The sequence below is a fragment of the Oryctolagus cuniculus genome, chromosome 12, assembly GCF_964237555.1.
Source record: "Oryctolagus cuniculus chromosome 12, mOryCun1.1, whole genome shotgun sequence".
NCBI classification, from domain to species: Eukaryota; Metazoa; Chordata; class Mammalia; order Lagomorpha; family Leporidae; genus Oryctolagus; species Oryctolagus cuniculus.
The window spans coordinates 64,167,964-64,181,593 of NC_091443.1; the positions used below are offsets into that span (position 1 = coordinate 64,167,964).

The window sequence follows — 13,630 nt, forward strand, 5'->3', positions numbered from 1 at the left end:
GCAACCGGGACAGAATCCGGCGTGCCAGCGCCGCAAGTCGGAGGATTAGCCTATTGAGCCACGGCGCCGGCCTGTTTCAAACATTTGCAAAATTATTATATTTATCTGAAAGTCAGAGACACTGAGAAAGACTGGGGAGAGACGGGGATGGACAGAATTTTCCACCCACTGATTCACTACCCAAATGCACCCCTCCCCCAATAGCAAGAGCTGGCAGCCCAAGACCAGGAGCCAAGAACTCAACTCAGGTCTCCCAAGTACTTGAGCCTCCCAGGGTGCAATGAGAAGGAAGCTGGAATTGGAAGGAGGACCCAAATAAAAGGTATTCTGAAATAGGCTGCTGCCAAAAGTATATTCCTGACATCAGCGGTGGCTCCTCTTCTTATTCCTAGCAGGTGAAAAGAAGAGATGATACAAGTCTAGCAACCATTGCTCATTTCAGCAAGTAGTTGAGCCACCAGCAGTGGCTGAGCTAAAGATTCCTGGACTCCTTGCTACGTCCTAAAGAGCAGTGTATCTAAATAATATATCTGTCAGTCACCCTCAGTTTGAGTATTCTCAAATGGCAAAATTCAGGAAAACTTGCTTCTTACTTTATTCCAAAAATAAATGGTGGAAGAACATTCCCTCCAATTATCTTTAACATTTTAATTATTGTTAAGAAAAGGTTACAACATTCACACTATGGAGTCCTTTTAACAAAATATATTATTTGTGATTTAAAAAAACCCTCTAGCGTGGCCGACGCTGTGGCGTAGTAGGTAAAGCTGCCACCTACAGTGCCAGTTGTCTTACATGACGTATGATACATGATAGTATTCTGACTGGAAGTCACTAACTCAGGCTTTGTGATTCCAGATTCTGTAAGAAGTATCTCACTGGGACTGGCGAAGTGACACAGTGGGTTAAGTCCCTGACTGTGATGCCAGCATCCCATGGGCATGCTGGTTTGTGTCTCTCAGCTGCTACACTTCTGATCCAGCTCCTTGCTAATATGCCTGGGAAATCAACTTGATGTGGCCTAAGTGCTGGGCTCCTGATACTCATGTGGGAGCCTGGGATGAAGTTTCAGACTCCTGGCTTCAGTCTGGCCAAGTCCTGACTGTGAAATGAATCAATGGGTGGAAGATCTCTTTCTAACTCTTTCAAATAAGTAAGTAAATCTTTATCAGGAAAAACAAAACAAAACAAAAAAACACCTCATTAATTGAAACTGTTCAACATACACTTTTGGCTTTGGCAAAAAATTCTCCAGGAGAATATTTTGCCCAATATTTACTTTTCTGATTATTTTTTCCTAACATTAATTTTATCAAATCCTCTGTAGTACAGGTGGTCCATGGTTTCATGCACTGCAATTCCCCTATACATAACGACACAAACTGCTAGGCATTGCCAGATATAGGAAAATGTAATATCTCATACAGAAGATACCTTAAAGGTGTTCATTGTGTTCTTTTATCATGGTGCAGGATGCTTGAAGTAAGAGGATAGAAAAGGCTTTTTGTTTTACTACTTAGTCTATTTTGGCTATAAACAAAACATTTTAAAAAAAAAGGAAACACAATCTTGCACTTTGGGGGATGTGACTTGGTTTCAATGTGGTCACAGCTTTTGCTATTCTGTTGTCCTTTTCTCATGCTCTTGAATGTCTCATTACTCGGCAAGCACTGGCAGCTGTGTGCATCTTGCTGCCAAAACCATAATGAGCATACAGGAGGAAAGTTAGGCTTTGAAAAAGAGTCTTTTGGCACCATGCAAATATCTCAAGTGAAAGTAAATAGGCCAGGATGACAGGCCCCACAGCTGCACACTCCTTGCTACACTGTAGCACAGAAAACACACTTCTGGTTACTTTTGTTTCTTTTTTTTTTTTTTTTAAGGATTTATTTTATTTATTGAAAGGCAGAGTTAAAGAGAAAGAGAGAAGAAAAGACAGATCTTCCATCTGCTGGTTCACTCCTCAAATGGCCACAACAGCTGGAACTACGCCAATCCGAAGCCAGGAGCCAGGTGCTTCCTCCTGGTCTCCCATGCGGGTACAGGGGCCCAAGCACTTGGGCCATCCTCCACTGCCCTCCTGGGCCACAGCAGAGAGCTGGACTGGAAGAGGAGCGACCGGGACTAGAACCCAGTGCCCATATAGGATGCCAGGGCCGCAGGCGGAGGATTAACCAAGTGAGCCACAGCGCTGGCCCCACGTACCTATATCTTGACTACAATTTCAGGAGATATTATTCTTTTAAATTATTTTCAAAGGGAAAGAGTGAGAATTCCCATCTATTAGTTCACTCCCCAAATACCCACAATAGCCAGGTCTGAGCAGTGCTGAAGCAGGGTGCTGAAAACTCAATATAGGTCTACCAAATGGATGGCAGAAACCCAACTACTGAGCCATGACTGCTGCCTCCCAGAGTCTGCAAACAAAAAGCTGAAATCAGGAGATGCAGGTAGGCATTGATCTCAAGTACCTGATATGGGACACGAGCATCTTAACCACTAGGCCAAATTGCCAGCCCTTCATGTGATGATGATAATTTGACTGGTTGAGAGAAGAAATAGAAATAAACAGAGTTCTCAACTGCTGGCTCAACCACCAAATGCCTGGCAGCGAGCAACTCAATCCAGGTCTTCAACATGGGTGGCAGGAACTCAACTACTTGAGGCACAACCCACCGCCTCCCAAGGTGCACAACAGCAGGACACTGGAATCAGGAATAGAACAGAGACTTGAACCCAGGCTTTGTGATATGGAACGCAGGTGTCCCAACTGGTGACCTAACAGCTGCACCAATTATCTATGCCCTTCATGGAGTAATACTTTTTTATTTCTAAAAAGCAGATTTATTTATTCATTTATTTGAAAGACTGGGTGAAAGAGAGAGAAGGAAAATGGAGACAGAGACATTCCATTCCCTAGTTGACTCTGCAAAAGGCCACAACAGCCAAGGTGGGGCTAAGACAAAAGCAAGAGCCAGGAACTCCATTAGCATGTCCCACATATCTGCTGCTTCCCCGGGACATTAGCAAGAAGTTGGATCAGAACCAGAAGTATCCAGGACTCAAACTGGCACTCAGATATGGGAGGTGGACGTCACAAGCAATGGCTTAACCCATTGTGCCACAATGCCTACCCCAATGAGATATTCTTTTTTTTTTTTTTTTTTAACTTTTATTTAATGAATATAGATTTCCAAAGTACAGCTTATGGACTACATCGGCTCCCCCCGCCCCTCCGATGACTTCCTCCCACCTGCAACCCTCCCCTTTCCTGCTCTCTCTCCCCTTCCATTCACATCACGATTCATTTTCAATATCTATATATACAGAAGATCAGTTTAGTATACATTAAGTAAAGATTTCAACAGTTTGCACCCACATAGAAACACCAAGTGAAAAATACTGTTTGAGTACTCGTTATAGCATTAAATCTCAATGTACAGCACATTAAGGACAGAGATCCTACATGAGGAGTAAGTGCACAGTGACTCCTGTTGTTGACTTTACAAATTGACACTCCTGTTTATGGCATCAGTGGTCTCCCAATGCTCCAGTCATGAGTTTCTAAGGCTATCCCAATGAGATATTCTTAACCAGACAACTTAGGTAAATTGCTTCAAAGTTCTAAATTCTTTTTTTTTGGTTTGTTTTTTGACAGGCAGAGTAGACAGTGAGAGAGAGAGAGAGAGACAGAGAGAAAGGTCTTCCTTTGCCGTTGGTTCACCCCCCAATGGCCGCTGCGGCCGGCGCACTGCACTGATCCGAAGCCAGGAGCCAGGTGCTTCTCCTGGTCTCCCCTGCGGGTGCAGGGCCCAAGCACTTGGGCCATCCTCCACTGCACTCCCTGGCCACAGCAGAGAGCTGGCCTGGAAGAGGGGCAACCGGGACAGAATCCGGCGCCCCAACCGGGACTAGAACCTGGTGTGCCGGCGCCGCAAGGCGGAGGATTAGCCTAGTGAGCCGCGGCAGCAGCCTAATGATCTTCCAGCTGCTGGTTCACTCCCCAAATGCCCAAAATGGCCCCAGCTGAAGCCGAGGCCTGGAGCCAAGAATTCAATTCAAGTCTCTCATGTTGGTGGCAGGAACTCAACCCTTTATTCTATCATCAATATGCTTCTTTAATAGTTTTAAATTTCTTTTATTTTTTAAATTTTAGGAAGGCTTTCTTTAGTTATGTTTTTTATTCTCTTTCATTGCTTTGTTTTCCTTTTTTAGCAACTCCTATTATTCATGTCTTGGATTTTCTTGGCCTATCTTCCATGTCTGTCAGTTTCTCTTGAATCCTTTTACTTTCTTCACCTTTTTATTTATAGAATGGTCATCGTTTTCATCTGTATTTTTAAAGATTTTATTTATGTATTTGTGAGGTAGTTACAGACAAAACGAGGGAGAAAGCGAGTGAAAGTCTTCCATTTGCTTATTCACTCCCTAGATGGCTGCAATGGCTGATCCTAAGCCAGGAGCCAAGAACCTCCTCTGGGTCTCCCATATGGGTGCAGGGGTCCAAGCACTTGGGCCATTCTCCACTGCACTCCTGGGCCACAGCAAAATCCGTGGCGCCAGCCCAAAACATTATCTTTAAAATAATGAATAAGACTATACTTGCAGAGCCGGCGCCCCGGCTCACTAGGCTAATCCTCCACCTGCGGTGCTGGCACACCGGGTTCTAGTCCCGGTTGGGGTGCCGGATTCTGTCCCGGTTGCCCCTCTTCCAGGCCAGCTCTCTGCTGTGGCCAGGAAGTGCAGTGGAGGATGGCCCAAGTGCTTGGGCCCTGCACCCCATGGGAGACCAGGAGAAGCAGGATGCCCATGTGACCAGGGCTTTATAACCTGCTGCACCACAGCACCCTCCCTTTTTTTTGTTTTTTAAAGATTTATTGATTTATTCGAAAGGCAGAGTTACAGAGAGGCAGAGGAAGAGAGAGAAGTCTTCTATCCACTGGTTCACTCCCCAAATGTCCACAATGGCCAGATCTGAGCCAATCCAAAGTCAGGATCCTGACCTATGTAGGCTTCTTCTTTTTCATTAGAAAGGCAGAGGCAGTGAGAGAGAGGTCTTCTATCTGCTGGTTCACTCCCCAGATGGCCACAAAAGCCAGAGTATTGCTGATTCAAAGCCAGGAGCCAGGAGCTCCCACACAAGTTTTCCATGCTGTTGCAGTGACCCAAGGACTTGGGCCATGTTTTATTGCTTTCCCAGGCCATAGTGGAGAGCTGGGCTGGAAGTGGAGCAGCCAGGACTTGAACCAGTCCCCAAATGGGATGCCGACACTGCAGGCAGCAGCTTAACGCACTATGCAACGGCGTCAGCCACTCCTGTTCATTTTAATTGTTAAATTTAAATATTCACTCTCTCTTATCTCCTAACCAGAGAGGCACCGGCCTCTACCACTAGATATTCATTGAACCAACAAGTACGTATGATATATAAACCAGTGCCCTCAATTACTCAATACTTTGGCTTTTGAGGTCAAACAATTTTATTGAGACAGGGTAGTTACAAAAAGGGGGGGGGGGACTTTCCCCTTTATCTCCATTCCCTATTTAACTAAAACCTTCTTTTATAGTCCAGAAGTGGTTTCTCCAGTAAGCATACACAACTTTTGCAATAGAAATAACATTAACATATGGATATGACCCCAAATAAAAAATACACAAGTTATGGGGAAATGGATTATGAATGTTTTCATAAGTGGAGTATATAATACAACACTGGCAGACCACTTGCCTTATATATTTAGACTGTGCAAAAGAAATAACATAAGATTTATAAGCTGATTCCAAAATTAACAGGAAAATACAAAGGGCTAAGAACAGCCCAGGCAACACCAAAGAAAAACAAAGCTGGAGTATCTGTGCCAACAGTACAAAGACTTATTATGAAGCTATAGTAATTAAGACAGAGTGGAGCTAGTTCAAAGACAGACAAATGGACTAATAGAACAGAGTTCAGAAACAGGACCAAGCATACACAGCCACTTATTTGACAACAATGCAGCTGTGGTACAGTAGGATGGTCTTTTCAATAAATGGAGCTAGGACAAACATCTATGATATCTAGATGTGGAAAACATAACAAAAAACACAACCTTCACCATACACAAAAAACCAAATCCTTGTAGGTTTGAATATGAGAATCAAAAAAATATGGAGAATAGAGAATAATCCCTATGAACTTGATATAAGCAAAGATTTCTTTAAAAGGAAGTAAAAACTGCTAATTAGTCTGAGAATGATAAAGTAAGCTAGAAGGTAGAATACATACGTAATACATAAAGATCTTTAAATCCTAAGGAAAATATAGATAGCACAATAAAAAAAATAAGCAAGCATCTTGGAAAAGCATTTCATAAAAGAGGTTATGTAAGTGGCTGACAGATACCAGAGGGAAAAACAATGTAAAGCTGCACTCAATTATCACTACACAGAAAGGCTAAGACCAAAAGACAGACAGCATTACATCTGGCAAGGATGGAGACCACTGAGAACTCATTGACAGTGAGAGCGAAAACTGGTGCAATTACTTTAGAAAATCTTTTGACAAACTGACTCATACCAAATGACCCAGAGATTTGACCACTGGATAAGTACCCAACAAAATGCTTAAAAATTTTCACTACAATTAATGTACAGGTATTCATAGAAACTTAATTTGTAATAAAAAAAAAAAAAACAGAACGACCAAAATATTTGTCTACAGTAACATTTGTGGGATAGGGCACTGGAGAGGAATAGTAATGAATTATCACAGGTGTCAGATGGTGTTCTGCATTGTCATTAAGTAGTGTATACTTTTGAGATGTGTGTACGCTCCAGTGTATACTATACTAGCTAACTGAAAATAGAAAATGGCTTACATTTTTTTAAAAATTTATTTGAAAGTCTGAGTTATACAGACAGAGAAGGAGAGGCAGAGAGGCAGAGAGGCAGAGAGAGAGAGAGAGAGAGAGAGAGAGAGAGGTCTTCCATCCACTGGTTCACTCCCCAGATGGCCGCAATAGCTGGAGCCATGCTGATCTGAAGCCAGGAGCCAGGAGCTTCTTCCAGGTTTCCCACATGGGTACTGGAGCCCAAGGACTCGGGCCATCTTCTACTGCTGTCCTAGGCCATAGAAGAGAGCTGGATTGGAAGTGGAACAGCTGGGACTCAAACTGGTGCCCATATGGGATGCCAGCACTACAGGTGGTAGCTTTACCCACTAGGCCACAGCACCAGCCCCTACCTTAAATTTTTAATATACTTATATTTTACCACATCACTGTAATCTACTTGACCTGTTATCTACCACAGAAGGAAAACAAATGGCCATTATTTTAGAGTCATGAGCTGTTTTTTAAAATAATGAGTTCAAGGGAAGGTATTATGTTGGAGTGGGTAAAGGCACTGCCTGCATCTCCAGCATCCATATGGGTAGTAGGTCTAGTCCGCTGCTCCAATGTTAATGTACCAGGGAAAGCAGTGGAAGATGGCCCAAGTGCTTGGGCCCCTGCCACCCATTTAAGAGACCCAAAATAAGTTCTTGATTCCTGCTTTGGGGCTGGCCCAGCCTTGGGCATTGAACTAGCAGACAGATGATCTACCTAGGGGCTGGTGTGATGGCGTAGCAGGTAAAGCTGCCGCCTGCAATGCCAGTGTCCCATATGGGCCCCAGGAACGAGTCCTGGCTGCTGCACTTCTTTTTTTTTTTTTTTTTTTTTTGACAGGCAGAGTGGACAGTGAGAGAGAGAGACAGAGAGAAAGGTCTTCCTTTGCCGTTGGTTCACCCTCCAATGGACGCCACAGCCAGCGCACTGCACTGATCCGATGGCAGGAGCCAGGAGCCAGGTGCTTTTCCTGGTCTCCCATGGGGTGCAGGGCCCAAGCACCTGGGCCATCCTCCACTGCACTCCCTGGCCACAGCAGAGGGCTGGCCTGGAAGAGGGGCAACCGGGACAGAATCCGGTGCCCCGACCGGGACTAGAACCCGGTGTGCCGGCGCCGCAAGGCGGAGGATTAGCCTAGTGAGCCGCAGCGCCGGCCCTAGCTGCTGCACTTCTGATCCAGATCTCTGTTATGGCTTAGGAAAGCAGCAGAAGACGGTCCAAGGGCTTGAGCCCCTGAACCTGTGTGGGAGACCCAACAGAAGCTCCTCCTGGCTTCAGACTGGCCCAGGTCCAGCTATTGTGGCCATTTGGGGATTAAACTAGCAGAAGGAAGATCTCTCTGCTTTTGCCTCTCATTCTGTAACTCTGCCTTTCAAATGTGTGTCACACATGGTACGGCACACATCGTGCCTATATAGGACGTCAGCACTGCAGGCAGTGGCATTACCAGGTACACCACAGTGTCAGCCCCTCTAACTTTGATTTTCAATTAACTAAATAAATCTTAAAAACAAATAAATGTACATAAAAATTTATAAAAATGAAGAAAAACAAATACATTGCTTTAAAAAATGAAAAAGAGGGGTGGCGCTGTGGCGCAGTGGGTTATCACCCTGGTCTGAAGTGCCGGCATCCCATATGGGTGCCAGTTCGAGACCCGGCTGCTTCACTTCTGATCCAGCTCTCTGCTATGGACTGGGAAAGCAGTGGAAGATGGCCCACGTCCATAGGCCCCTGCACCCGCATGGGAGACCTGGAAGAAACTCTTGGCTCCTGGCTTCACAGCGACACAGCTCCGGCTGTTGCGGCCAACTGGGGAGTGAACCATTGGATGGAAGACCCCTCTCTCTCTCTCTGCCTCTCCTCTGTTACTCTGACTTTCGAATACATAAATAAATCTTAAAAAAAAAAAAAAAAAGAATCCAAAGCCTTATATTTAAAACATCGCAGTTTGAAAAGCAGAATAGAGTGTGACAGAGATACAGAGAAAAGTCCATCATTTCTCGGTTCATTCCCCAAATGGCTGCAATAGCCAGGGGTGAGTCCAGTTCAAGACAGAGGCCAGGAAGTCCATATGCTCTATTACACAAGTGGCAGGGAACCAAGCACCAAAAGTAGAATAGGTTAATAACCTTGGTCTATTCACCAATAGGAAATCACCCTGCCACTATTGAATGAAACACTTCATAGCAACAAAAAACAGATGCTCGGGGCCAGAGCTGTGGCATGATAGGTAAAGCAGCCCCCTGGGATGCCGGTATCCCATATGGGTGCCTCTTTGAGACCCAACTACTCCACTTCCAATCCAGCTCCCTGCTAATGTGTCTTGGAAAGCAGCAGAGAAAGGCCCAAGTGCTTGGGCCCCTGTGGGAGGATGCACAAGAAACTCCTGACTCCTGGCTTCAAGCTCTTTGGGGTATGAACCAGCAGATAGAAAATTTCTCTCTCTGTAACTTTGATTTTCAAATACATAAATAATTCTTTAAAAAAATGCTATATGCAACACATATGAATCTTGTAAGCACAGTACTAAATTAAAGTACCCAAACATAAAAGAGTATATACTAGATAATTCTGTTGATATAAAGCTTAAAAATGAGCAAAAATAATCTATGATGGTACATACAGAACCATAATTACCTTTATCTGTTGCTTTGCTTGTTATAAACTACACGTATTAAATGGGCAGGAACACAAGGAAGATGTCTGAGGGCTAGAAGTATTCTCTATCTTGATCTAGGTGGTTATTACACAACTGTATACATATATGTAAATCCACACAACCATATATCTAAGATCTGTGCCATTTATAGTGAAGTTACATATACAAATACATTTACTGAAGTGCATATTATATTATAACTCAATTTTTTGGCTGTCGGGCAATTATTTATTATTATGATTTGTACTGATATAATGAACAAGGAGTTAAGTACTAAGTAGGTGATTTATGCTCAAATAACTGCTTACCTTTAACAAAGGGCAACTGCAAAGGTTGGGAAAGGAGAGTGGAAAGTTAACCCCAAGAAGGAAATCCTTGTTACTCAGATATCTCTCGTGGCTCTCCCGATCTGGCTCTCCCCAGGAGCGCTGCTGATGGAGCCTGTAGGAGGCTTTCAGAGACAGGAAAATAGCTAACCATCTGAAACAAACCACAGCAGATACGTTCATTCAGTGCTCCATGGAGGTATGAGGGTGTTCACAGCAGTGAGGAACCAGCCAAGAGGTTGTCTCTCACTAGCACATGTAATTTGTAAATCTTAAGCATTTAGAAATTTAGTTCTTTCTTTCTTTCAAATTAAGCTATTTCATGTTTCAGCTCTATAGATGCTGCTTCTTCTTCTTCTTCTTTTTTTTTTTTTGACAGGCAGAGTGGACAGTGAGAGACAGAGACAGAGAGAAAGGTCTTCCTTTTTCATTGGTTCACTTCCCAATGGCTGCTGTGGCCGGCGTGCTGCACTGATCCGAAGCCAGGAGCCAGGTGCTTCTCCTGGTCTCCCATGCGGGTGCAGGGCCCAAGCACTTGGGCCATCCTCCACTGCACTCCCGGGCCACAGCAGAGAGCTGGCCTGGAAGAGGGGCAACCGGGACAGAATCTGGCGCCCCGACCAGGACTAGAAGCCGGTGTGCCGGCGCCACAGGTGGAGGATTAGCCTATTGAGCCATGGTGCCAGCCAGCTCTATAGATTCTTTGGCATGACTTAGCTTGGCATACGAAAGCTAAAATCCTCCATAAATCTCCTCTCACTATTAAAGAATATATCACAGAAACTCATACCATGAAGACAACTTCATGCTAGAGACAGAATCATTCCTAATGAAATCATGATTCATTACATAAAGTTATCAAGTCAGTGAAAGTCATTATGCCAAAGAAAAAGATCACAGAACTAAATTTTCCAGAACATTTGAAGCAGGATATGCTGTCAGCACTACTAACTAAATGAATCACCAGCTACCATTTGCTTTGTAGAAATCAGTAAGACATAATAAACTAACCTGAAATTAGAGTATTTGAAGACTGTTTGGTAGCATATAGGTCAAATACCTGAACATTTTTTATTTGTAGTATATCATGAAGTATCATGTAATTAAATGATCAAAACAAAATTACAGTTCCCACATAAATAGCGAATGTTATACTAGTAGAAAAAGAACAACAGACTCTCTAAGATAATGTAACATGAAATACTTCATCTGACAAAATTCAACTGCTGTTGCCTGTTTATTCCCAACTGCTGGCTATCAAATAATGACCAAACTTCTCACCTGGCCAAAAGTCCCTGCAGCATGAGGTTTGCCATTTCTGCTGGAGAAACATCAATAAAGCGAAGGAAAGAAAAACAGCTTTCTTCATTAATACCTGAAATATTAAAAACCAATGTTAGCCCTAATAGCAAACCAAGAAATAGTAGTCAATTAAAGTCTGCTCCAGTTGCTAAATTCTGACTTAAGAACCAAAATATGTTTGAAAGGTTCTGATGTAGCCACTGTGTCACAGATTTCTACTAAAATTACAGATAGAAATGGAGGCCAATGAGATACGGCACATATGCTATAGAATAGAGCTGGCTCATTAGTTATCTTTGGGGTTTTTGGATGCTGGGCTAACTGCCTTCGCTTTGACATGCCTGGAAAAGGAAAAGGACTGGACAGAGATGAAAGATTCTGAACCTTGGCCTTAATATTTCAGACAGTGCTCGAAGCTGAGTACCTTCTTTTCTTCAGACTAAGAAGGATTAGGACGTCTTATTACTAAAAGTCCAAAACTGACTTTTTGTCAAGTATCCAGGGCAAGAAATATTTAAGTCAGATATAAAAGGCGGAAGGTTTGTGTATTCATTATCTACTGCTTCTTGTTAGAGCCATAAACCAAAGACACTAGGCAAGAGGACTAATTTATTTAATTGAATTTTATCAAGGCTTTTTAGGCCTATCATTTAGACAAAAACACTTCCAGCTAAAGCTCTCAGAAAAAGAACATCTTGATAAATCCTTTCACACAGCTACCTTAACACAGAACATTAAAACCTACCTTTTCTGTGGAAGAGAGACTGCTGGATATAATCTGGTGCAAATGGAGAAAGAAGAACCTTCAACCACCTGCAAAGTGAATAAAATAAACCTAAACTCAAATATAAATCCGAGAAGACGGGAAAGTTCTAGAACAAGTAGAGTCTTTTAGATTTAAGTTTCTTGCCATATTATTAGAAATACTTGGGGCTGGCACTGTGGCGTAGGGGCAGTGCTGGCATCCCATATGGGCGCCAGTTTGAGGCCTGGCTGCTCCACTTCCAATCAAGCTCTCTGCTGGGGTCTGGGCAAGTAGTGGAAGATGACCCAAGTCCTTGGGCCCCTGCACCTGTATGGGAGACCTGGAGGAAGCTCCTGGCACTTGGCTTTGAATTAGCACAGCTCCAGCCATTGTAGCCATCTGGGGAGTGAACAGCGAATGTAAGACCCCTCTCTCTCTCTGCCTGTGCCTCTCTGTAACTCTGCCTTTCAAATAAATAAATAAATCTGTAAAAAAAAATTCTATTAAGCACAAAGTACTACAGCTTTGCTATATGCCCTTGTTCGTCTAGTTAAGTATCAACCTGGATCTATCACAAAGAACTCATAAAATTAAACCCAATTTCAGTTTCAGGAGGCCATTTTGATGAGTATCTTTGTAATAGTTTATTTCTCTAAAGTAGCAGCTTTCTAAACCCATCTTTTCAAATGTCAGGGTTAAAAGTGTACACCTAATTTTCCAAATGCAAACTGTCTTCTAATGCATTAGCCTAACAACTACTCCAAATTTTACCAAATCTATCATTGATTCTGGAAACAGTAACTGATTAACTTAAAATGCAATTAGTTCTTCAACAAGTACAACTCCAGGTATAAAATAAGCCACCACATGGAGCCAATGTTGTGGCACAGCAGGTTAAGCCGCTGTCTACAGTGCTGTCATTCCATACAGGTGCCAGTTGGAGTCATAGCTGTTCCATTTCCGATCCTGCTCCTTACTATTGTGCCTGGGAAAGTAGGGGAAGATGGCCCACGTCCTTAGTCCTCTATACCCATGTAGGGGACACAGAAAAATCTTGCTCCTTGCTTATGCCTGGTTCAGCCCTAGCAGTTGCAGTCATTTGGGGAGTGAACCATAGATGGAAGATCTCTATCTTTCTCTTTCATCCAATAAACCAAAAAAAAGATACTACAAACCTTCAGTACTGGGGCACTTGAGTACATTTGCTATTCACTACTGATGCACATACACATTGGTATACAAGTGCACACTCCTGTTTTAGCAAGGCAGCTGAAAACTGCTATAGCCTTTAAGGTCATGTAATAGAAGACTTAATAGTACTCAAATTCCTACACAAGATCTCCCAATAACTACTTGTCCATCCTTTGCTAAAACACCTCATTGCTGGGACACCACATACACTCAATTTATTCATTCAGACATAAAACCCCAAATTATAGAACTCAAAAGGGGCAAAAAGGTATTAATATCGACTCACCTGTCTCGCGAATGGTTGAAGACCCTGATTTGTCCATGACGGTAGATAAACTTTGATATCTGGTATGGCTTAAGGGAAATATGAAATGGAGACCAAGTTTCTTGCCGTTCAAATAATTCTGGGTGATTACACACCTAAAAGAAAGGGAAATGGGAAGGTAATATAGCCATATGCACAAATTACTCTAGGATGGAATAGGGTATCCCATATCCCAAAAGTTTTCTAATGTGAACACTCACGCTCCCATTTTCATCT

At 43.1% G+C, this 13,630-nt stretch overlaps 1 protein-coding gene across 3 annotated transcripts in view; it reads right to left on the bottom strand.

Annotated features, from left to right (window-relative positions):
- Positions 1 to 13,630, bottom strand: part of INO80 (INO80 complex ATPase subunit) — a 148,407-nt gene that overhangs the window by 61,904 nt on the left and 72,873 nt on the right. For all 3 annotated transcript variants that reach the window (XM_017348137.3, XM_002717971.5, XM_070054006.1), the window contains exons 21-24: positions 13,376 to 13,509; positions 11,899 to 11,966; positions 11,133 to 11,226; positions 9,834 to 10,005 (exon numbers count right to left, since the gene is read on the bottom strand). In XM_017348137.3, coding sequence (XP_017203626.2) covers positions 9,834 to 10,005; positions 11,133 to 11,226; positions 11,899 to 11,966; positions 13,376 to 13,509 — 468 coding nt within the window. The remainder of the gene's footprint in view (positions 1 to 9,833; positions 10,006 to 11,132; positions 11,227 to 11,898; positions 11,967 to 13,375; positions 13,510 to 13,630) is intronic.